The following is a 22,608-nucleotide window of genomic DNA, read 5'->3' on the forward strand; positions in this document are numbered from 1 at the left end:
AAAAAAAAAAAAAAAAAAGAAAGAAATGAACAGAGAGGCCAGGCGTGGTGCCTCAGCCTGTAATCCCAGCATTTTGGGAGGCCGAGGTGAGAGGGTTGCCTGAGTCCAGGGGTTCGAGAGCAGCCTAGGCAACTTGGTGAGACCTCGTCTCTACAATAAATCACAAAAACTGGCCGGGTATGGCGGCGTGTGTCTGAGGTGAGTGGAACCACCTAAGCCCAGCAGGTCGAGGCAAAGGTGGCCATTAGCATGGACTCCAGCCTGGGTGACAAGAGTGAGACTCCTAACTAAAAAAAAAAAAAGAGAGAAAGAAAGAAATGCACAGAGGATGACGGTGCATTGGAACAACAGGTAGATGTTGTGTGGGAAGATTCCAAGTGATAATAAAGCATTAAATTGTAGAATTGGCAGCATATTTTCTTTCTTAGTGGTACATAAAATGGTGGTTTATCTTACCTCTGATGGATTTTGGATTTGAGGGCTCCTGGGCTCCTAAGGTACACAAGGGTATTTGATAATGTAGCAAAAGAAGGAATATGGTTCGTACTGCCCAGGTTGGATTTGAGGAAATGCAGGTGTCATTCTTCATTCAGATGTGGGTGAAAGAGTGCATGTTGTGGATTAAAAAAATTACTTTGAGGAAATAAAACAACCACATATAGGAGGATGTGGCTACTCTTTACAGATACCTGCCCTTTTCAAGTGCAGTTGTTCATGTGACCTCAGAATTGCTTTGATCTGAGAACAACCTCTCCAGAAAGCAATCAGGTGAGCAGGTGTAGCTGAGGATTCAGGGCTCAGAGAGGGAGGAAGTGATAGACGGAATTTCAGGGAATTTATAGCGGTGACTGGGTCTTGCCCCTCTTGTCCTTTAGAACAAAGGTGAGGTTAGCTAAGGATCAGAAAGTGTTAACAGGCTTTCATCATCATTGATGTCATTTTTTTTGTGATTTCCAAACAATTGTTCTGGAATTGTTTTTGATACTTCTGGATTATATATGTAGATGATAAATGTGTGCTGCATGTTGACTAGTTTTGTTGTAACTGTGATTTGAGATCATCTGTGTGCAGAATCCTTTCCTGATAACCTCTCCTATTATCTTAGTTAATTAGTTGAGACTGCATTATTCTTAAGACAGATGAGTTGGGCTCGGTGGCTCAGCCTGTAATCCCGCGCCTTTGGGAGGCTGAGGTGAGTGGATTACCTGAGCCCGCAGGTTCGAGACCCGCCTGGGCAGCGAGACCTCATCTCTACAATAAAATCAAAAAATTAGCCGGGCATGGTAGCGCGCGCCTGTAATTCCGGCTACTCGGAAGGCTCCCGGCCACTGCACTCTAGTCTGGGCTACAGAGTGAGACTCCAACTCAAAAAAAAAAAAAAAAAAAAAGACAGATGAATGGTTCCATGAAACCAATTTTGGCCACACACATATGATACCACTCACCTTGCCAGTGGCTCAAAATTAAACCATTAAATATTAGCAACTAAATTATTGACCTGTTCACTCTTAATACCTGAAAACAAATAAGTTTTTGTATATATCCTTACTATGCACACATAGGGGTAGAATTGTGGGATGACAGACAACAGAGACTCAGAAGGGTGAGGAGATGGGGGCTGGAAGATGATGACAGATTACTTAATGGGTGCCATGTATGCTACTCAGGTGATGGATACCCTAAAAGCTCTGACCTCACCACTATGCAATCTACATATGTAACAAAATCACACTTATGCCTCATGAATTTATACAAATAAAAAAATAAAATGTTGATATGTGTCTTTTTAGTTTTGCAAATAGATTTTTCACTTACCTTTCTTTTCTTTCTTTTTTAGAGGGAGGGTGTTTCTTTGACATCTAGACTGGAGTCTAGTTTGTTCAATCATAGGTCACTGAACTCAAGCGATCCTCCCACCTCAGCCTCCTGAGTAACTGGGACTACAGGCATGGGCTACCATGCCTGGCTAATTTTTTATTTTTGTAGGCATGGGATCTTGCTGTGTTGCCCAGGCTGGTCTCAAATTCCTGACCTCAAGCGATATTCTCACCTTGGCCTTCCAAAGTTCTGGGATTACAGACATGAGCCACTGCACTCAGCCAATTTCTTTATATATATAATGTATATTTTAAAAATATTACATTTAATATATGCTACTATTTTCCCGTAGCATCAAATATTTTTTAAAACAACAGCTATCAGTCATGGTGTGGAGCTATCTGGAACATCACAATCTCTTGTTAGTTGTGCCAAAATTAATTATGGCTAGTGGTTAAACTGATGTTTAAGACATGATTTTCTTTTAAGAAGAAGATAGTTTCAGGTTTGCACTCTGAGAAGTCCCCTGCAAGCTGCTTTTCCTTCTTGGTGGGGCACACAGAAGAGCAGCCCGTGATTAGCAACCTCCATCCCAGAGCCTTTCTGAGGAATTGTTATTCATTTTAGTGATTCAAATAATTTTAATTTGTGTGGGCTAGAATGTTACAGATAGTTCTGTTTTCCTAATAATTTTACCCATAGATCAGTTTTCAAAAAGCATTATTGAGATATAATTTACATACCATCAATTCACTCATTTACAGAGCACACAGTGATTTTTAGTGTATTTCGAGTTGTGCAGCCCTCAACATCCTCTAACTTTAGAGCATGTTTGCCATTATCTGTGGATACATTTTTGATGAGGATAAACGAAAAACATGAGCAGCGCATCTCTGTCTGTCTTGCACCACCTGTGATCACTGATGGCCTCAGGCCCGTGATGTGACCTCAGCCTTCGTGATGAGAAGTCAGGACAGAGATGTTGCAGGTGAAATTTGCAATGGTGTTATTTTTATCAATAAGCTGAACATTTGTAGATTCTATGTAAGTGATGAAGCACTGTGTATTTGTGCAGATTCTTTATGAAAGTCCACACTACCACGTGTTGCTAATGTTACATGTGTGGTTCAATGTAAAACTCATAAATAAAAAGTAAATTTTAGTATGAAAAAGATATTAGTCACATTCAAGGGCTGATGAGTGTGTATATAAAGAATTGCACAAATATGTGCTGAGTGAATGTGGAATTGAAGCAGAGGAGCCAAGCTGGGTTGCTGCAGGCCGTCATGGGAACCCAGAGCTCCCCTCTGCAGACGCACTCATCTTCTGTTATAATTTGTTGTACCTGGATTGGGCATTACTTTTCACAGTCATCGTTTATATTTTTCAAATGTGTGCCTTTCGCTTGGCTCATTCAAGCCTGTACCTTTAGTGAAATAGACCAGCACTGTGGGGCGGGCTTCGCTGTGTCGGAGCAAGGACGCCAAGGACCAGGCTGTGTTAGAAGGGCCCCAGCTTGTCCCACCCCCAGCAGATCCCCTACAGTCTCTGGTGTTTCTTTTAACTCGCGTTTTTTCTCCCCCTCATTTTTCTCTATTTTTCCAGTTTCAACTGAATGGAGATCAGTTCAGCAGAGAGTTACATCAGGTTGTCCTTTTCTGCAGAATTATGGTATACTTTTATTTGAGAAAGCATTGTCAGCTACTTTTAGTGAAAGAAAAGGTAGACAGATTCCATATTAAATCTGATTACAAATTAGAAACCAGTGCCAGGCATTCAGCAGGGAAACCCCAGCACAGAGGAGCAGTGGGCCGTGTGTCAGGAGGGGGGTGCCTCAGCTTTGCTGGACTTTCCATGAGGTCCCTAGGACATCCACCTCTGTGAGTACAGTGTCCAGGATGATCAAAGCTCCTGAGGGCTCAGAATGACTGGCCTTGGATGTGATTATAGGGTGTGTTCACCCTGTGGTGGTGGTGGTGGTGGGGTGCCTTTATTTTCCCAGGGATAATTGCAGTCATCTGGAATTTTTGGGAAATGTGACAGCTTGAGTGTTAATGGAAATTGAGTATTTCTGTTGGCTTTTCTGACTGCCTGGTTTTGTTTGGTTTTCTGTCCTCTATAAATGTTTGTTATTTACCATTCCCATGTGGTCTTTTCCCTCCAATATTTTATTATAACAATGCTTCAAACTTATGGTAAAGTTGAAAGATTTCTTTAGCAAACACCCATATACCCACGACCTAAATTCTCATGTAGTCTTTTTCTTTTTATTGTGTTATTTCTTGTCTGTAATTATATGATAGCTCGTAAATGATGGCATTTGCCTGTCACTTCTTAAAGCTGTTCTCTGTGATGCTTGGTGCCTTGAGGCAAGTATAGCACTTACTTAGTAACTTCATTACACAATGAAGCATGGCACTTACTTAGATGACTTTTTCCTAAGATTCTTACCACACCAATAAAAGTATTTGTAGGATAAGTTTATTAAAATTCTGGTTGCAATTCTAGTTGTATCTTTTGAAAAGGTCTGACTGTTGTGGTTCCAATCTCTCTCTGTTTTTTTTTTAAAGAGACCGAGTCTTACTCTGTCATTCAAGCTGGAGTGCAGTAGTGGGTTCATAGCTCAATACAACCTTGAACTGCTGGCCTCAAGCCATCCCTTGCCTCAGTTTCCCAAATAACTAGGATTGCAGTACATTCTGCCAGGTCTGGCTAATTTTTTAAATTTTTTGTAGAGATGGAGTCTTGCTATTTTGCTTAGACTGGTCTCAAACTCCTGGCATCAAGTGATCCTCTCATCTTGGCCTCCCAATGCACTGGGATTCCAGGCATGAGCCACTGTGCCCAGCCAGGGCCTCTCTCTCAACAACGTGACCCCCTCCCTCACCCTCAACCCTTCTGCTTTGAAGAAAGCCCTGTGTTCTGGATCTTCTCTCCCATTCGAGTAATTAAAAATGACTGCTCACAAATTCATTCAATTCTCAGTTACTTATGGAAGAAAGTTGGGGTAACAGTTTGAAAAATCAAAATTTTGGAATAACCCAGAAAACATGTTTTCATTTTGAATTCAAACTGTCAATGAAGTTGTTTTTGATTTTTAAAAAAATCAGTCACCAGGTGTTAAGTCTCTGAGCTTTCCTGTTTGTTCTGGTTGAGGTACAAGAAATGAAACTAGAGGGAAGAGAAGCTGGGTGTGGTGACTCACATCTGTAATCCCAGCACTTTGGGAGGCCAAGGCGGGAGGACTACTTGAGCCCAGCAGTTTAAGACCAGCCTGGGCAACATAGCAAGACCTCGTCTCTACAAAAAATTAGCTGGGTGTGGTGGTGGGTGCCTGTGGTCCCATCTACTTGAGAGGCTGAGCTAGGAGGATTGCCTGAGTGCAGGAGGTCGAGGCTTTGATGAGCCATGATCATGCCACTGGACTCCAGCCTGAGTGATAGAGAAAGACCGCAACTCAAAAAAAAAGAAATACAATTTAAAAAGAAAAAGAAAATTAAACTAGAAGGAAAAGAGGAAGATGGAGAAAAATAGACATTCTGTCCTTGAACTATCAGAATTAATCGAACAATCCATTTCTTTTTCCTTCCGGTTCACACCCAAGTCACAGTAACTGGACAGTCACTTACCTAGAGGTGGGGCTGAGACAGATCTCTGGAGACCTTCTGGATGTCAACTAGGAGTATAATCTCTGAGCAGCTTGTCTCCACTCTTCACATTGCTTTGGCAGAGGGTGTTTCTGTCTACTGGGCCGGCAACTAAGCACTGGGCAAAAGCAGCATGGGCCAGGCTGCTCTGGCATTGTTCTCTTGCTCCTGCATCATAGTCAGAATGTGCTGACACCATTTCTGAAGTCAGGGAAGGAGCACTGGAAGGAGCAGCCTGGTGGGTCCCCCAGAGGACATGTGGTCGCATTCCTGTGGAGCCCAGGCAGCAACATGGGGTGGGAGGGGACGTTTTCTGAGGCTTTCTTGGAGTGAAAAGTCAGTTGAGCAATTGCAGAACCCTGGAAAAGACAGCATACTGCAAAAGTGTAAAATACATCAGTTATCATTCAGTTGATTATTTATCCTTCAATCCCCTATATCCTCGATGTGTTTCAGAGACTTAGACATATTTAAGGCACTTTGAGCTCCTGTGAAGAAAGGCTTTAAAGAATGCGGCGTTCTTAGAGGGCAACTCTGCCTAGAGACAACTGAGAACGGAGGCACAGCTTTAATATTTCATGGTATCAGGCTCTGGGAACAGCCCAGTGCATGGGACTGGCTCCGTGTGAGGCCAGGGCAGCCTCGCTCCAGGTGGCCTGAGGGTGCCCTTGTTATTTTTGCCTTAGATGCTCTGTTTTTCCTATTCTGTGCCAAGGGCCATCTTTGAATGGACAAATTCTTCCTCTAGTCACACGTACAGCACTGTTGGCTGGGTTTCTAGCCATCCATTTCTCTTATGGCATATTTCTTGCAGGATCACCACTTGCCATGTTCCTGTTCTTCCTACCTCTGGGCCAGGAAACGTTTTTGCATAAATCTGATCTCATCTCTTTGTGTTGACAGTATCATCTGAATTCTGCAGTACCTTGATGAAACTCTGGTATTCTCTCATTTCCATTTTTTTTTTGAGGCTACTGACATATTAGAAAGGAAAGAAATATCAAAAGCAAGAAATAAAAATCATGGTATACTTTAAATACTCTCCTTTAAAATATGAATGCTTTTTAAGATGCACAAAATATAAAACTCTGTGTAACTTTATTTGGAGATGATGCTAGAAGTCTGAATTGGAGGCCCTTTGTCAAAGTGCAAAAGTGTAGAATACATCAGTTATCATTCAGTTGATTATTTATCCTTCAATCCCCTATATCCTCCACTATATCTATGCACCTTGAGGGCTGGCCTCTCATTCCTGCCTGCATGGGGTCCTCTCAGCTGTGTCCTAAGCTTGGGATGTGAAGGTTTCCTGCCACCTTTGGTCTCTGGCTTCCTGGTGAGTGCTATGCAAGGTCCGTTTGGTCATGAGTACCTGCTACTTACTGGGCACCATGCCACACTGGACTCCAGCGAAGCCTAGCATCGAGTGAAGAGGGGGTTGTGTAAACAGACAGTCTGTGGTATGGTGATAAGATGGGGGGCATAGGGCTCTCTGGGAGCACTGAAGGGGGTACTTTGTCCAATTTGGGGACTTGGGGGAGGCCTCATAGAGGAGTTGATGTGCAAGCTGGGTCTTGAAAGATGAGCCAGCCTGAGGAAAGGCACTGAAGCACAAAATGACAGGGTCTGAGGGGGTGACTGACTGCAAATGGTCTGGTGCCGCAGCAGGTTGGAGGAAGGAGGGACTAGACTGCGGAGGGCTTTGAATGCCATGCTGGGTGTTGGGGCCTCATCTGATGCAGTGATTTTCTAACAAAGTTCTGCATGGGGAGATTTATGTTTGTGACTGGCCTCCCTGAGAGCAAACAATAGATTTGGGGAGCCAATTCTAGAGGCCCAGAGGCTAAGGCAGTGGCAGAGGGAATGGGAAGGCAGGGGTTAATTTAGGGACTCTTAGTGGAGTTGACAGAATGTGGGGAGTGAGAAGAAAGATGACTCAGGCTTCTGGTTTGGGAAATGGGATGAGCGATGGGGCCATTAGCCAGGAAACAAAATGCAGGCAGAGGGGCAGGTGTGGGCAGAGACAGGGCGGTGCTTGTCTACAGGAACCATCTAGCATGGTGCCGCTATTCACCTGGAGTTTAGACGTACCTGACTTGATTTCTTTCTCACATTGCAGCGGCCTCCCAGTGTCCTTAGCGTGTGCGACGCACATCACGAGGTGTGCGGATTTAGGGCTGCACTCAAGAGCCTGTGCATGTGGGAGCCTCACTGGGCTCCATCTGGACCTCTGTTCTCCCCAACTGTTATTCAGATTTTCCCCGCCTGTCACACTCCCGTCTCCTTCCGGAGCTGTGTTCTTTAAGCCCTTTCCTCAGTCTGAAATGCTCTTCTCCCAACCTTCACACGTGGAACCCAGCTCAGATGTCACCTGGTGCAAGAGCCCTTTCCTGATCACTCGGCAAGCGACGGACTCTCAGCCCCAGGCCCGCCACTGCAGACTCTGCACTGTGTGCTGTGGCTGGAACTCTGCAAACTGCATTTTCTTCTCCAGCTGGCTCCTGCTAGGTTGCGTTAGACTAGACAGAGCCTGGAAAGCAGGAGGAAAAAGGGACCCGTGTTCCTTCCAGCTGGCCTGTTGTTTCATCTGGCAATAGCAGCTGGTTCTAAACTGTGTTGTTGTGGCAACCCCAGGGTCATCAGCTGGGTAGTGCCCTGTTTTTGGAGGGTTGAGTTCTAGATCCCAAGGGATCCCAACCTCTGAGCTTCTAGGTTCTGATTCCCTTATACCTCTCCCTCGTTGATTCTGGGAGAAATATTGGTAACTGACCATACGAAATGCAGGACCAAACAATTCTTTAACTTTTTGGTTTCAGGCCAAGTTATTGATGATTCTGTAAAAGCAGTAGCACTGTCTTAGCGAGTCAAGCATAACACTTCTTATAAACATGTTAGAATGCAATGCATGATCTAATCTAGACCTATTATCACTGGAATCACAAGATACGGTTTAGTTGCTTTGAATACTATACTTACATAAACTCTGCTTTCTTGGGAATGATAATGGCTTACCTTGTTAGGGCTTCATGTAGATCAAGAGCTGGCAATAGGTTAGATCTACGGAGATGTGTTGGTTAGCAAATTTAAAAAATGAAAGCCATTCAAGAAACTAATTTGCTGTAACATGCAACATCGCCAAGCATTTACTTGGTAGTCTTAAGGTGCTTATGTTTTTTCCATTGTGTAATACAGCTGAAACAACCAAAACAGAGCCAAAAAATCTGCTTAAAAATGAACTGCTTAACTGTCACACAGATATAAAAACCTGAAAACAACTTCTACCGTCTTTTATTAACTACTAAGACAGAAGACTTATGTCACACATGCTTAATTCTTAAATAATTTTGGCCAAATACATGCACATAGATTAGATGACACTGATGTCCACTGTGCCAAGTGGAACCATTCTGCTGAACCTCAAACTTTAAATTTTCCTTGTATCCATTTCAAATGTGTTCATATCATTTCCCTTTTCTAACTCAGGAGGAAAAATGTCCCTTTTCTACCCCTGCCTAATTAGGCCACCAAGGTCCTTAAATCTAGCCCTTCTTTCCTCTTCTCCACTTTCAATATACCACTGTTTAATAACCACTGCTGTTTCTCCTTTTTCAAAACCCACAAACCAAAATCTTCCCTCTACCTTTTTAAGGATTCAAGCTACCCTCTTGTGTCTTTATCTTCTCACACACGAGTTCCACAGAATTCATATTCATAGTGTCCATTTTGCAATCTGGCTTTTGCTTTCAAGGCACTACTGAAATTGCACTCTGGAAGCTCGCAAATGATTGCCTAATCAGTGCATGTTTTAGAGCCCTCATCCTTCTGGATGTTTCTTCTGTGTTTGACAGTTGATTATCCTTCTTCCTGCAGACTCTTCTCCTTGGTTTGTACTCTCTTTTCTTCTCTCCTACGAACTCCTCTTCCCCTCAGTCCATTCATGGTTTTTTCTCCAATACCTCAAAGCCTGTCCTCTTCTTTTGGCAAGGCTTTTCCTCGATAATCTTTTCCATCCACCCCTACATTTCAAGTACCACCTTTATATAATCATCTCCAAGGCTGTATTCAGCCTACATCTCTTTTGAACTTTTTTTTTTTTTTAAGTTGGAGTCTCACTCCATCACCTGGGCTGGAGTGCAGTGGCACACTCACGGCCACTCGAGCGTCGACCTGCTGTACTCTGGCAATCCTTCTGCCTCAGCCTTCCAAGTAGCTGGAACTACAGGTACATGCTACAATGCCTGACTAATTTTTGATTTATTGTAGAGATGAGGTCTTGCAAAGTTTCCCGGGCTGGACTTGAACCTGTGGGCTCAGACAATCCACTCACTTGGCCTCCCAAAGTACTGGGATTACAGGCTGGGCCACCAAGCTCGGCCCTCTTTTCTGAACTCCTAACCTGTGCTTTCAAATGCCAACAGGATGCATCTGCCATAGTGCTTCTCTGGCATCACGAACACATGCCCAAACTCATCAGCTCCTCCTCAAAATCCATTTTTTCTGACTTTCTTCTTGTTAATGGTTTAACATTTTCTTAGTCAGCCAAGACTGAAGACTTTGAGTCATCTCTCACTTCCTTTCCAAACTTGAAAACAGTCATACAGTTCTCTCCATTTTTCACCTCCAGAAACACACTCACCTGTCCCAGCCTTCCCATCACCGTCACCTCTACCCCTCACCTGCACAGCCCCCATCACGTCTTACCTGGTGTCTCTCACTCATCTCTCCCTAGTCTAGCCTATTTACACAGTGTGGCCAGAGCATTCTCCCTAAAGGCTAGCTCTGATGGTGACACTCCCTTACCAAGAATCTCTAACAGTTTTATTGAGAATAAAACTAGACTCCTGAACTTGGTATTTAAGAACTTTATAGTACTTTTTCAGTTTTATAAATATATCAATTTTCTTCTAGAACTTAGTGTTTAAGAGTATGGACTCTTAAAGAGTCTCTAAAAAGTAGAGACAGATGGCTAAATTTTCATCCTTGGCCCTTTCCTATTCTGTGTGACCACGGACAAGTTTCTTAATCTCTCTGTATCTCGGTTTCCACATCTATAATACAGGAATAATAACCCTTGTAAGGGTTGTTGTGAAAATTACACATATGTAAAGTGCTTAGAACAATGCCTGGCATGTAGTAAGTGCTACATAATGTGTTTTATTGAACACATATTTACTGATGCTTACACATATGCACATATGCCAGAGATTCTTCTAGGGACTTGGGGATTGTATCAATGAACAACAATGACAACAACAAAAATTCCAAACTTTGTGGAGCTTACTGTGTGCCAGGCACAATGCTCAGCACTTCTCATATGTTTAACTTTAACAACAATCTTATAGGAGTCGTTATTCCTATATCAGAGATATAGGAGTTATCTATTCTATAATTATTTGTTAATAACACAATAATTATCAACTGTCTATAATTCTATGTTTTTGGAATACCTCTCTTCCTGTGCCATCATCTTCAAAACTCTGCACTTCCTTCAAGACCCACTAAAATGCAGGCCTACCCCCTGAAGTCTCCCCTGTAGGAAGTCTTCGTTTGAACTCCTCCAACCCTTTAGATCTGTGTTACGGCATTCATTACATTCTACACAAATACATTTATCAAATATATTAAATATTTTGGGTACTTACACATTAAAAAAAATCTCCCTGATGGAGTGTGATGTTGGGTACTCTGCCCTAGCAATCTTTGTAAATAGTCACATGATGAACTTTGTACCCAAGCACATAATAGATGCTTAATAAATAGATTCTTGAATGAATACAGGTTAATGAACCATTTGCACACTCCCTCATTTGACTTCAACTAACCAACCTCATCTTCTTCCGTTGTAAATACAAAATAAAATTTAAAATAGAACATTTTATTTTCAACTCTGGAAATACCAACTATTAGTATCCAACATTCCTTTACTACTTGCCTTTGTCACCATCATTTGGCATTCACACGTCACAGCTTATGTGACATCTCCCTGGTACTTCTGTTTGAAAAGTGCCCCTAAGTTTTTACTAAGGGTGCCACTGAGGATAGAGTATATTTGTTGTATTTTCTATGGTCAGCACAGATTTTCCCCATTTCTTACTTCCTTTTCAATATGCTAAAACCATTTCCAGGTACCCACCTGCAATTTTCTAGTTCATTACTTATTTCCCCCCCTCCATTCCAAATAACTGTAGATGTGTGAAATTTGCCTCTGTGGCATCTAAACTAATAATTTTTCCCTCTAAGTCATCAAGAATTCTTTCTCATAATTTGCTTGCTATTTTTCTGCTATAACCAGAAACATTAGACTGGCTGCAGGTTCTCTTACTTTCTAATCTGTATTTTCACAGTGCTACAAATCACAATGCTATTTTTTCCAAACACTATAGTAAGACACAGAGTTGCACTATACCATAGTTTAACCTTGGTAGGTCATCTTAACTCTTCCTTTTATCCAGGCAGAACTCGAGAATGGCATGGCAATCTTCTCTTTTATAATGACAAGGTCAACACAATACATTTTTAAATAATGATCAAGGATTTTTTTTTTATTCATTAAGTTTCAGTATCATTACAGAAAATGTTATGGTACAGAGTTGTTTAACATTATTTTGTCTTTGCTCTTGATTTCCACATGAATGCTGGTAACACTAATATCTGTACAAGATCAGTCTTTGATTTTATTTTTTTCTGTACAATTTTAAATGTATTGGTTAAAAAGGCTGTCAGCACTTAAGGAAGCATTTTTCTTCAGTTTGTTTGTTCAAATAAAAGGTATCCAGTTACTGCCCGAGAGTACTGTGCTGTGAGGCTACCAGGGTGGGAACCCTCCCCGGACGCTCTGCAGGGACGGTCTGGAGGCAGGGTGGGGCCTCCACCGTCAGTCTTCTTTTGGCACTGTGCACATAAACACGATACATGAGAAAGAACAAGCAAAAGCTCTCTGTAAAGCGGTTATGAAGCATACTAAGAAGGGAAATCCAAGTGTTGCCTACGCTAGTATAAATAAGCAGACAGCCTTGATTTAAGAGCATAAGTAGTTGTAGTTTAAAGATGAGAAAAACACAAGTTCTGCAGGCACCTACCGCTGTCTACTAAAGCTATCGCTATCAGACCTAGCATTGAACACACAAAGCAATTTGCAAGAAAGGAAAAATTTGCTTTGATATAATCAGAATAGAATTGTCTTTCAAGATTTATTTTTAGGTGTTTTTTCTTTAAAAGGTATTTAAATTCATTTGAAATGTAGTTCAAGATGTTGACTATACAGATCAACTTTTATCCAAATCAGAAAAACTAGCTGTGCCGTTGCATATTACAGGATACAGTCAATGATATGTGGACATGCATCAAAGCTTCCCCCTCCTCGTGACCATCATAGCCGTCCGATGACCATGACATCCACCACCTCGCCCTTGTGGAGTTCCACGTACTGCTCTGTCTTTGGAGGTAGCATCAACAATCCATTGGCACTGCGCATGCTCATCAGACGGCTGCTCATCTGATTACCTGGAAAGAAATACTCTCATTACAGCAGCATCCACATCAGGGCGCACACGCATGGAGCCCCAGAGCCCTTTCAAAGCAGAAATCAACAGAAATGCAGGTCTTTACAAGGGGAGAGAAGGCTAGGTTTCCTAGGACCTTTCTCAGATGACCATGCTACTATATCCTACCATTTCCTCCCTGAAATTCTTGCTTAAAAAATAAAATCAGAATTTTATAGCATTATGCAAAATGCCACAGAATTTCTCAATTCAGGCCGAAACATTAAATGTTTGTCTGAAAAGAGAGGTTTTAAAAACCTACTAAAATAATGATAAGAGCAGCAGCTACCATTTCTTTACTAAGTGCCAGACAAGGTACCATGCACTTTATTTAACTCTCTTGTTTGATTTCACAAGACTCAAAAGAGTCTTAGGTAATTTGCCTGGGAGCCTAACTAACTAGGCTGGTGGCCGATTTGGATGCAGGTGTCTGTGATGGTAAAGCCCACATACTTAGTCACAATGTTAGTTGATATTTCCACTTGATGGGATCTTTGTTTAAAGGGCAGTATAATTTTTCTGGAGTCACATCAAAAGTTAGGCAAAATATGACAGAGAAGTTGAGGGCAAAATTTTAAAGCCTAGAGGAGATAACTATAGGACTCTGGCTTATCAATATTGACTCCTTTGCCCTTTATCAATATCTAGAGTACAGTAGAGGCTACAGAGAATCACATTATAAATTGGGCTTTAATCTCACATTTCAGGATGACACAGCCACAGTGCCCTCCTTTTTCTACAGCCAAAGTTATGTCCAGAACTTACTGGTTGAACAAACAGATCAAAATCTTCTGTAACTCTAGATTTGTATTTCAAATGTTGATCTATAAAATATGGCTCAATAAAATAACTAAACTTCTATTAAATTGTTTTTATTCTTGTCCTGTTATGTCGTACTGTTAAGGAATAATTTAACTTATCTAAACTTTCAAACAGGAAAATGTATAATAGTTACAAAATTAGTTATAATCAAGGAAGAAGATTATACAAAATTTGTGTGTTAACAGGACAGGTGCCTAGAGGTACGGTAGATGTGACTGACTAACCTGTACTCTGTGCCCAAGGCAGTGGTTCTTGGTGATGCCAGGTAAGTATACACCGGTGGTATTCTGGACGAGGATCCAGTTTTACATCACATGATAACTACAGAATAAAGAGGGAAAGAAAACAAACGTCACCTGGTGATAGCTCAAAATTACACGGTGGTAACATCCTTGGTGTTTTGCCTTTCTATCACTCCACCTTACGTTCTTAGGACAGAAGTCCAGGGTGGGGGGCTCTGGTGAAAAGACAGAAGGCCAAGAAGGTGGTGTTGTGAAGGAAAGGGGAGTTGAAAACATAAGGTCTATTTCTGCAGTCTGTATTATGGGTTGTGAGGACAGGGACATTTGACCTATGAATTGAAAAATCGAATCAGATATCTTAATATTCAGAATAAAGGAGGCAGAACTAAACAAGCAAACAGATTCAGTATCCACCATCCCTCCCTCCCTCCCTCCAGGTACCCACACAGCTAGTAAATATATCCTGAGGCCCTAAAATGTGTTGGGCACTATTCGGCTCCCCATTTATATACCAGTCTTCCACATAAAAGAAATAGGTGATTCCTTTTTCTCTTCAATATGCCCAGTGTCCTAATGATGATATACAACCTTATTAAGGTAAATAAAAGTAGTCTCTACTAAAAGGTATACCATTTTGGTTTAACTACATCACATGCTTTTCCTCCAGAATCCATAATAAAACTCCATTTTACTGGGTCTCACCCTTGATTAAATTACACTTGGCTCATTTGATATTGTTTATGTTTATATCTACTAGTGGGGTAGCTTGCCATTTTCCTAGATTATTTTGTGCTTCTCTGAGGACAAATCTCTCTCTTTCAGTCTCTCTCTGTGTGTGTTTTCTCCAGTACTACTCACACAGCATTGCCCCTGCTCCAGCAAGGGTTTCCCCAGCAGTGGTACTGAGTGGCTCATGGCAGTGTAATGGAGCAAGTGTTGGGTGTGGTGACATCAGACACTGGTGCTGCTCCAGCACTACTACTGACTGGGGGTGCTATATTTGCAAGGTACTTTGCTTTCCTGTACCTGCTTGTTCATCTACAAAATGGGGTTATGGTACGTAATGGTTAAAGTGTTCTGGAGAATATAATTGACATTATAGTTTTTGCATATTATATGACTTAGCTTAAGAAAATACCTTTTTACTATGAGCTTCAATACTTATTTTGAGTGATGCACCATGGGTAAATAGACACACACTTCTTGGTGAATTAATCACTGCAAATGGTTGATATTTCACTTCTGATGATTTATTTTATTCATTCAAAATGGGGCAGTAGGCAGTGGACTAAACTGTTTTCTCTGAATATTAGCCTGGCACATACTTGTCTCTCAAGATATAAAATTGTATTCTTTTCTGTGGTATTGTATGGTATGGCCAACATGTAAATGTCTAAGGGAGAGAATTAGTAAAACAACAACAACAACAAACCCAAGAGAATGGGAAGACAAGTCACAGGCTAAGGGAAAAATATTTGCAAAAGATATTTGCAATAAAGGACTATTATCCAAAGTATACAAAGAACTCTTAAAACTGACAATAAGAAGATAAACAACCCAATTTTTAAAATGGGCAAAAGACCTGAACAGACACCTCATCAAAGAAGATATACAGATGACAAGGAAGCATATGAAAAGATTTTGTTCAACATCATCTGTCTTTAGGGAATTGCAAGTTAAAACAACAGTAAGACCCCACTACACACCTTTTAGAATGGCCAAAATCTAAAACACTGACAATACCAAGTACTGCCAAGGATATGGAGCAACAGGAACTCTCATTCATTGTTGGTGGGAGTACAAAATTATACAGCCACTCTGGAAGACTGGCAGATTCATACTCTTACCATATGATCCAGAAACCATGTTTCTTGGTATTTGCCGAAATAAAGTGAAAACGTATGTCTACACAAAAACCTGCACATGTTTACAGCAGCTTTATTCATAATTGCCAAAACTTGGAAGCGACCAAGACATCCTTCAGTGAGTGAATGGATAAAAAAAACTGTGATACATCCAGACAATGGAATCTTATTCAGCAGTAAAAAGAAATGAGTTATCAAGCCATGAAAAGACATGGAGGAAACTTACATGCACATTACTAAGTAAAAAGAGCTACTCTGAAGAGGCTATGTACTACAGGATTCCAACTATGTGATGTTCTGGAAAAGCAAAACTGTGGAGGCAATAAAATGATCAGTGGTTGCCAGGAGTTGGCAGGGAGGGAGGCATGAATAGGAAGAGCACAAAGGATTTTTCGGGCAGCGAAACTATTCCGTGTGATACTATAATGGCAGATATATGTAATGATACATTTGTCAAAACCCACAGAATGTACAATACCAAGAGTGAGTCTCAATGTAAACGACAGAGTTTGGGTGACAATGATTTGTTAATGTAGGTTCACAACTGTAACAAATGCACCCCTCTGATGTAGGTTGTCAGTAGTGGGGGAAGTTGAGTGTGTGTGGGTATGGGCATATATGGGAACTCTCTGTTTTCTTTCTGTTCAATTTTGCTGAGAGCCTGAAAGTACTCTAAATATAAAATTCAGTAATTAAAAAAGGGAGAATATTCTGTCTTGCCTCTTTGTTCTGCTCATCTTACAGAGAAGTGACCTCTAGAAAGGCTTCACAGGGGATGTGATGCCCGAATTGTATAAGATGAATAAAACATTTACCTAACTAAGAAAGGAGACAGTGGTGATGAGGAGAGAAACTTTCAGGAAAGAGAAGAATCACAGGCAGAGCACAGAACCTCATGTCCACTGTGGAAGCTACACACAGGTTGGTATGGTCAGGATGAGGATGGGAAGCAGATGCAGCTGAAGAGGAAAACAGGCCTGGGGATACAGAGCCTCCTATGCCCGTTTGAGAAGTTTGGATTTCACTGTGGAGTCATGGGAAGCACTGACAAATTTTAACTGAGGACACTGACATGCTTAGAGTTAGACACAAAAGGGATTTAAGAGGAGACAAGACTGGGAAGAAGAGAAATCACTAATTATGCCAAAGATTATAATACTAGTAAACGTTAGAGCCATCATTTAAATCCAGGCTTATTTGGCTACAAGACTTAGGGGATATGGATGGGGGAAGAGACTTAAGGGGAACGGTGAAGATTTAGAAGACTGCAGTAAGGAATGGAAGCAGCTTTAGCTGGGAGTCTTGGCTCGTGCCTGTAGCCCCAGGTACTCAGTAGGCTGAGGCAGGAAGACTGCTTGAGCCCAGGATTTCGAGGTTACAGTGAGCTATGATCGTTAACATTGCACTCCAGCCTGGGCGACAAAGCAAAACCCTGTTGGGTGGGGGAGGTGGGGGGCATGGGAGAAGAGTAGAAGAAGCTGATCTATGGGATAAAAAAGGATAAGTAAGGGGAATTTTGGCCCCTGCTGAATCTACAAATTGGAAGTGATAGCTCAAATAGCCATGTACTCTATGCTAATTGTGCTTAGTGGCCTGGGAATGAAAACGAATGGCAAAGAAGGGAGGACTGAGCCAAGTTTCTGGATTCTTAGAGTGAATTGCAGGGGAAGGAAGAAGAGAGTGCTGGAGTGTTGTTCACGCCCCACAGGACTTAGGTTGGATGTGGAAAGTGGTGAAGCCAGAATGGGTTGATGGACTAAGGAAAGAGGGTAGGAGTTACAGGAGTGTTTTCACCAGATTTTGTATCCACTGATCGGTAACTTGCCATTATTTCTAAATGGGATGCCAGAGGTGGTGACTTCTCGGACGGAGCAATTCAGGACACATGCATGTGAGTTGCTGACGTGGAAATGAAGATACTGAGAATCATGGAGGTAAAACTACTGATGGTAGGAGGTGAAGTAGAGAGGAAGACGATGAGATAAATGCTCCAGACCTGAAAGTCCGTGGGGGAACGGTCTCTGAAGGTCTAATAGCAGTGATGAGGAGGCAAATGTCCAGAGGATTCTGGGCTCAGGCTGGGAGCAAGAGCAGAACAGTGTGGTGAAGAAAGCATTTGTGAGAAAACGTGGCCAAAGGGGATTCTATTTTGGAAGGATGCCCAGGATGACACATTTGAAGCCCTGGGTAGTGCTGGAGGCCAGGAATCTGCTGGGGTCTATCTGAAGTTTCCCAAGTATGCTCAAGGGGGCTTTGTTGAACTTTTTTGGATAAGCACTATAAAAGTTATGAGACCCTGTTTTCATTAGTCTACCAGAGAAGGCCTTGTGCATATTTACTTGAATGAACCATCTGTCTAAAATTTATCACATGGCTTTAAAATCCCTGTACAAGCTGGTATGGATCCATTTCAAATTTATGTCTCCAAAGTTTCTATAGCCTAGTTATATTTCTAATTTCCTAACAAGTTAAAAGCAATGAATATTTCTTATAAGTCAGAGACAGTGCTGTCATTTTAAATATCTATTTTAAATCCACAGGCCATAATCTCATAAAACAGGCATCCGAAAATATCTTCTAATGATCAACAACTGGTTGAATCACAGTAAACAATCATGTCTCTCTTCAAATTACAAACACCTTAGTGATTTTCAAACAATATAAATATTTTGTGGACATTATTTGCACTCCATTACTTATGAAATCAGATAGGCATTGGTCAAGTTCCTATGGTGTGCAGGACAGTAATGCATAAGCAAAAAAAGGAGGAGGACAAATTAGAATAGTCTAGTGATGTTCCACATGCTCACAGTGTCCAGGACTGATCCAGTCTCTAAGAGAGAGATGGTGTTGTTTTCCCTTTTCCGTCTCTCTCCCCCTCTCTTTTTCACTTTTATTACTACTTTAAATTGATATGCTATAATTGTACATATATGATGTGATTTTTGATTATATGTGTATAAATGTTAACAATCAAATCAGGGTAATTAGCATGCCTATTTACCTGAAACATTTATCATTTCTTTGTGCTGGGAACATTCAAAATCACTCTTTTAGCTATTAGAAAGTATACAATAAATTGTTAATTATTGTTACCTTATAGTGCTATAGAACACTAGAACTTATTCCTCCTTTAGCTGTCATTATTTATTTATTTATTTTTGAGTCAGAGTCACTTTGTCGCACAGGCTGAAATGCAATGGCATGCTCACGGCCACCCCAGTGTCAACTTGCTGGGCTCAAGTGATCCTTCTGCCTCAGCCTCCCAAGTAGCTGGAACTGCAGGTGTGTGCTGCTATGCCTGGCTAATTTGTTGATTTATTGTGGAGATGAGGTCTTGCCAAGTTGCCCAGGCTGTTCTCGAACCTGTGGGCTCAGGCAATCCCCTCACCTTCGTCTCCCAAAGTGCTGGGATTACAGGCTTGAGTCACCACGCCTGGGCTAGCTGTCCTTTGATATCTGTTAATCAACCTCTGGCTGTCCCCCCAGCCCCACATCCATCCCTGTCTCTAGTAACCACTGTTCTACTCTTCTATGAGATCAACTATTTTAGCTTTCACATGAGTGAGAACATTTGGTGTTTACTCTCTTTGTTTGGTTTGGTTTACTTCATTTAACATAGTGTCCTCCAAGCTCATTCATGCTGCTACGAATGACAAAATTTCATTATTTTTTATGGTGCAACAGTATTCCATTGTGTATATACGATACGTTTTCTTTATCCATCTGTCTGCTGATGGACACACTTAGACTGATTCCACATCTTGGCTACTGCTGAGTAGTGCTGCAATGTTACAAAGAAGTGCAGTTATCTCTTCAACATACTGATTTCCTTTCCTTTGGATGTATACTCAGTAGGTGGATTGCTGAATTATATGGTAGCTCTATTTTTAGGTTTTTTTAGAAACCTCTATACTGTTTCCCTTAATGGTTGTACATTCCTGCCAGCTGTGTATAAGAGTTCCCCTTTCTTTGCATCCTTGCCAGCATTGGTTACTTTTTGATAACAGTCATTCTAACTGCAGTGAGATGATGATCTCACTGCAGTTTTGATTTGCATTTCCCTGTTGATTAATGATGTTGAGCATTTTTCATACCCCTGTTGGCCATTTACATGTCTTATTTTGAGAAATAATTATTCAGATATTTACCCATTTAAAAATAAAATTTTTTGGTATTTTGCTGTTGAGTTGTTTGAATTCTTTGTATATTCTGGATATTAATCGCATGCCAAATGAATTCTTTAAAAATATTTTTCTTTTTTTCTGCAGGTTGCCTCTTCACTCTGTTATTTCTTTTGTTGCGCAGAAGCTTTTTTCTTTTTTTTTTTTTTTTGAGATGGAGTTTCACTCTCTCACCCAAGCTGGAGTGCAGTGGTGCGATCATGGGTACCACAGCCTTGACTTGCTGAGCTCAGGCAATTCTTCCACCTCAGCTTTCCAAGTAGCTGGGACTATAGCCACCACACCTGGGTAATTTAAAAAATTTATTATAGAGGTTAAGTCTCTCCATGTTGTCCAGGCTGCTCTCGAACTACTGGGCTCAGACAATCCTCTCACCTCAGACTCCCAAAGTGCTGGGAGACTGGCCCAGAAGCTTTTTAGTTTGATAGAAACCCATTTGTCTGGCCAGGCGTGGTGGCTCAAGTCTATAATCCCAGCACTTCGGGAGGCCGATGTGAGAGGATTGCCTGAGTCCGTGGGTTCAAGACCAGCCTGGGCAACATGGTGAGACCTCATCGCTACAATAAATAAAAAAAAAAAAAATTAGCCAGGTGTGGTAGCATGCGCCTGTAGTTCTGGCTACTTGGAAGGCTGAGGTGGAAGGATTGCCTGAGCCCAGCAGGTTGACGCTGGGGTGGCTGTGAGTATGTCCTGCACTCTAGCCTGGGCGATGGAGTGAGACTCCAACTTAAAAAAAAAAAGATACCTTTTTGTCTGTCTTGCTTTTGCTGTTTGTGTTTTTAAGGTCTTATCCCAAATAATCTTTTCCCAGACCAATGTCCTGAAGCATTTCTCCCATGTTTTCTTCTAGTAGTTTTATCGCTTGGGGTCCTCCATTTAAGTCTTGAACCCACTTTGAGTTGATTTTGATATATAGTGACAGATAAAGGTCTAATTTTATTTTTCTTCATATGGCTATTCAGTTTCCTAGCACCATGTATTGAAGAGATTGTCCCTTGCCCAATGAGTGCTCTTGTCACTTTTTGAAAATAAGTTGGCTGTATGTTCATGGATTTATTTCTGGGTTCTCCATTCTGTTCCACTGGCCTATGTATCTGTTCTTATTCTAGTACTATGCTGTTTTGGTTACTTTGACTTTGTAGTATATTTTGAAGTTCAGTAGTATGATGCTGTCAGCTTTGTTCTTTTTGCTCAGGATTGCTTTGACTATTCAGGGTCTTTTGTGGTTTCATACAAATTTTAGGATTTTTTTTTCAATTTCTATGAAGAATGCCACTGATATTCTGATAGAGATTCCACTGAATTTGTAGATTGCTTTTGGTAGTATGCTCATTTTCACAATATTAATTCTTTCAATTCATGAACATGGGGATAACATTCAATTTTTTTGGTAACCTCTTCAATTTCTTCCATCAGTGTTTTATAATTTTCCTTGTAGAGGTCTTTCTAAATTTATTCCAAGTATTTTTTTGATAGTTATTGTAAATGGGATTGCTTCCTTGATTTCTTTTTCTGCTGGCTCACTGTTGGTGTATAGAAACGCTACTGATTTTTGTATGTTGATTTTGCATTCTGTGGCTTTATTAAATGTATCAGTTCTAAGAGTTTTTTGGTGGAGCTTTTAGGATTTCTATATATGAGATCAAACAGAGACAGTTTGATCTCCTCCTTTCACATTTGGATGGCCTTTACTTCCTTCTCTTGCCTAACTGTTATGGCTAGGATTTCCAGTACTATGTTGAGTAAAAGTAGAATGGGTGTCTCAGCTTCGCTACTGCCCTTTTCCCCTGGGATGTGGGTATTGGCCCTGGATGCCTAGCTGCTCAGTTCACCCAGAGTATCAGTTCCCTAGGGGTGCTGTGCTGCTTCCGTTCAGGCCTCAGGTACATGACTGTTCTGGCCTGCCCTGACTGACAGCTCTTCTGTGGCATAGAGGATGCCACTTAGGTTCTAGGAGGTATGACTGCTCTGGGTGGCAAAGGCACTGCTTCCTGGGAATCAGGGCATTGCTTCAACTCAGGCACTAGGGAAGCATGGCTGCTCTGAGCAGCAAAAGTACTGCTTTCCTAGGAGGCAGGTGTGGCTTCAGCTTCCACCCAAACAGCTGCTTGCAGCTCAGCTTGGGGATGTAAGGCACTGGGCTGGGTTGGTTCAGTGGTGGCTTAGCACCAAAGATAAAGGGAGCCATGGCTACTTGCTCCCTGAGACATACTGCAGCCACAGTTCCACTTCCAAAATGGCATAGTTCAGTAGCCATAGGGGGTAGGGCATAGCGTGGGCTCCTTCCCTGCAGAGAGCACAGTTGCCCTGACTCTAGGCAGCTCCCTCAGCTGGGCTTCATGCCTGTGAGGACTGCAAGGGACCCCAGTGGTGAGGTCTGTAGGTGTCCAAGGTGGTGTTGGGGTCACTGGGATCCTCTTGCCTACCTCCTTGCTGTAGGGAAAAGTTCCTCCTAGTTTCCAGCTGATCCTGGTTGGGGAAGGCCTGCTGTT

At 41.6% G+C, this 22,608-nt stretch overlaps 1 protein-coding gene across 1 annotated transcript in view; it reads right to left on the minus strand.

Annotated features, from left to right (window-relative positions):
• Positions 1-11,974: 11,974 nt before the first annotated feature.
• The window catches only part of GPHN (gephyrin), a 62,821-nt gene continuing 52,187 nt past the window's right edge, over positions 11,975-22,608 (minus strand). The window contains exons 9-11 of the mRNA XM_021709168.1: positions 14,050-14,146; positions 12,890-12,965; positions 11,975-12,353 (exon numbers count right to left, since the gene is read on the minus strand). Of these exons, the coding sequence (XP_021564843.1) occupies positions 12,239-12,353; positions 12,890-12,965; positions 14,050-14,146 (288 nt within the window). The 3' untranslated portion in view covers positions 11,975-12,238. The remainder of the gene's footprint in view (positions 12,354-12,889; positions 12,966-14,049; positions 14,147-22,608) is intronic.

Source organism: Carlito syrichta, unplaced genomic scaffold, assembly GCF_000164805.1.
Source record: "Carlito syrichta isolate Samal-C Ts95f unplaced genomic scaffold, Tarsius_syrichta-2.0.1 Scaffold169076, whole genome shotgun sequence".
NCBI classification, from domain to species: Eukaryota; Metazoa; Chordata; class Mammalia; order Primates; family Tarsiidae; genus Carlito; species Carlito syrichta.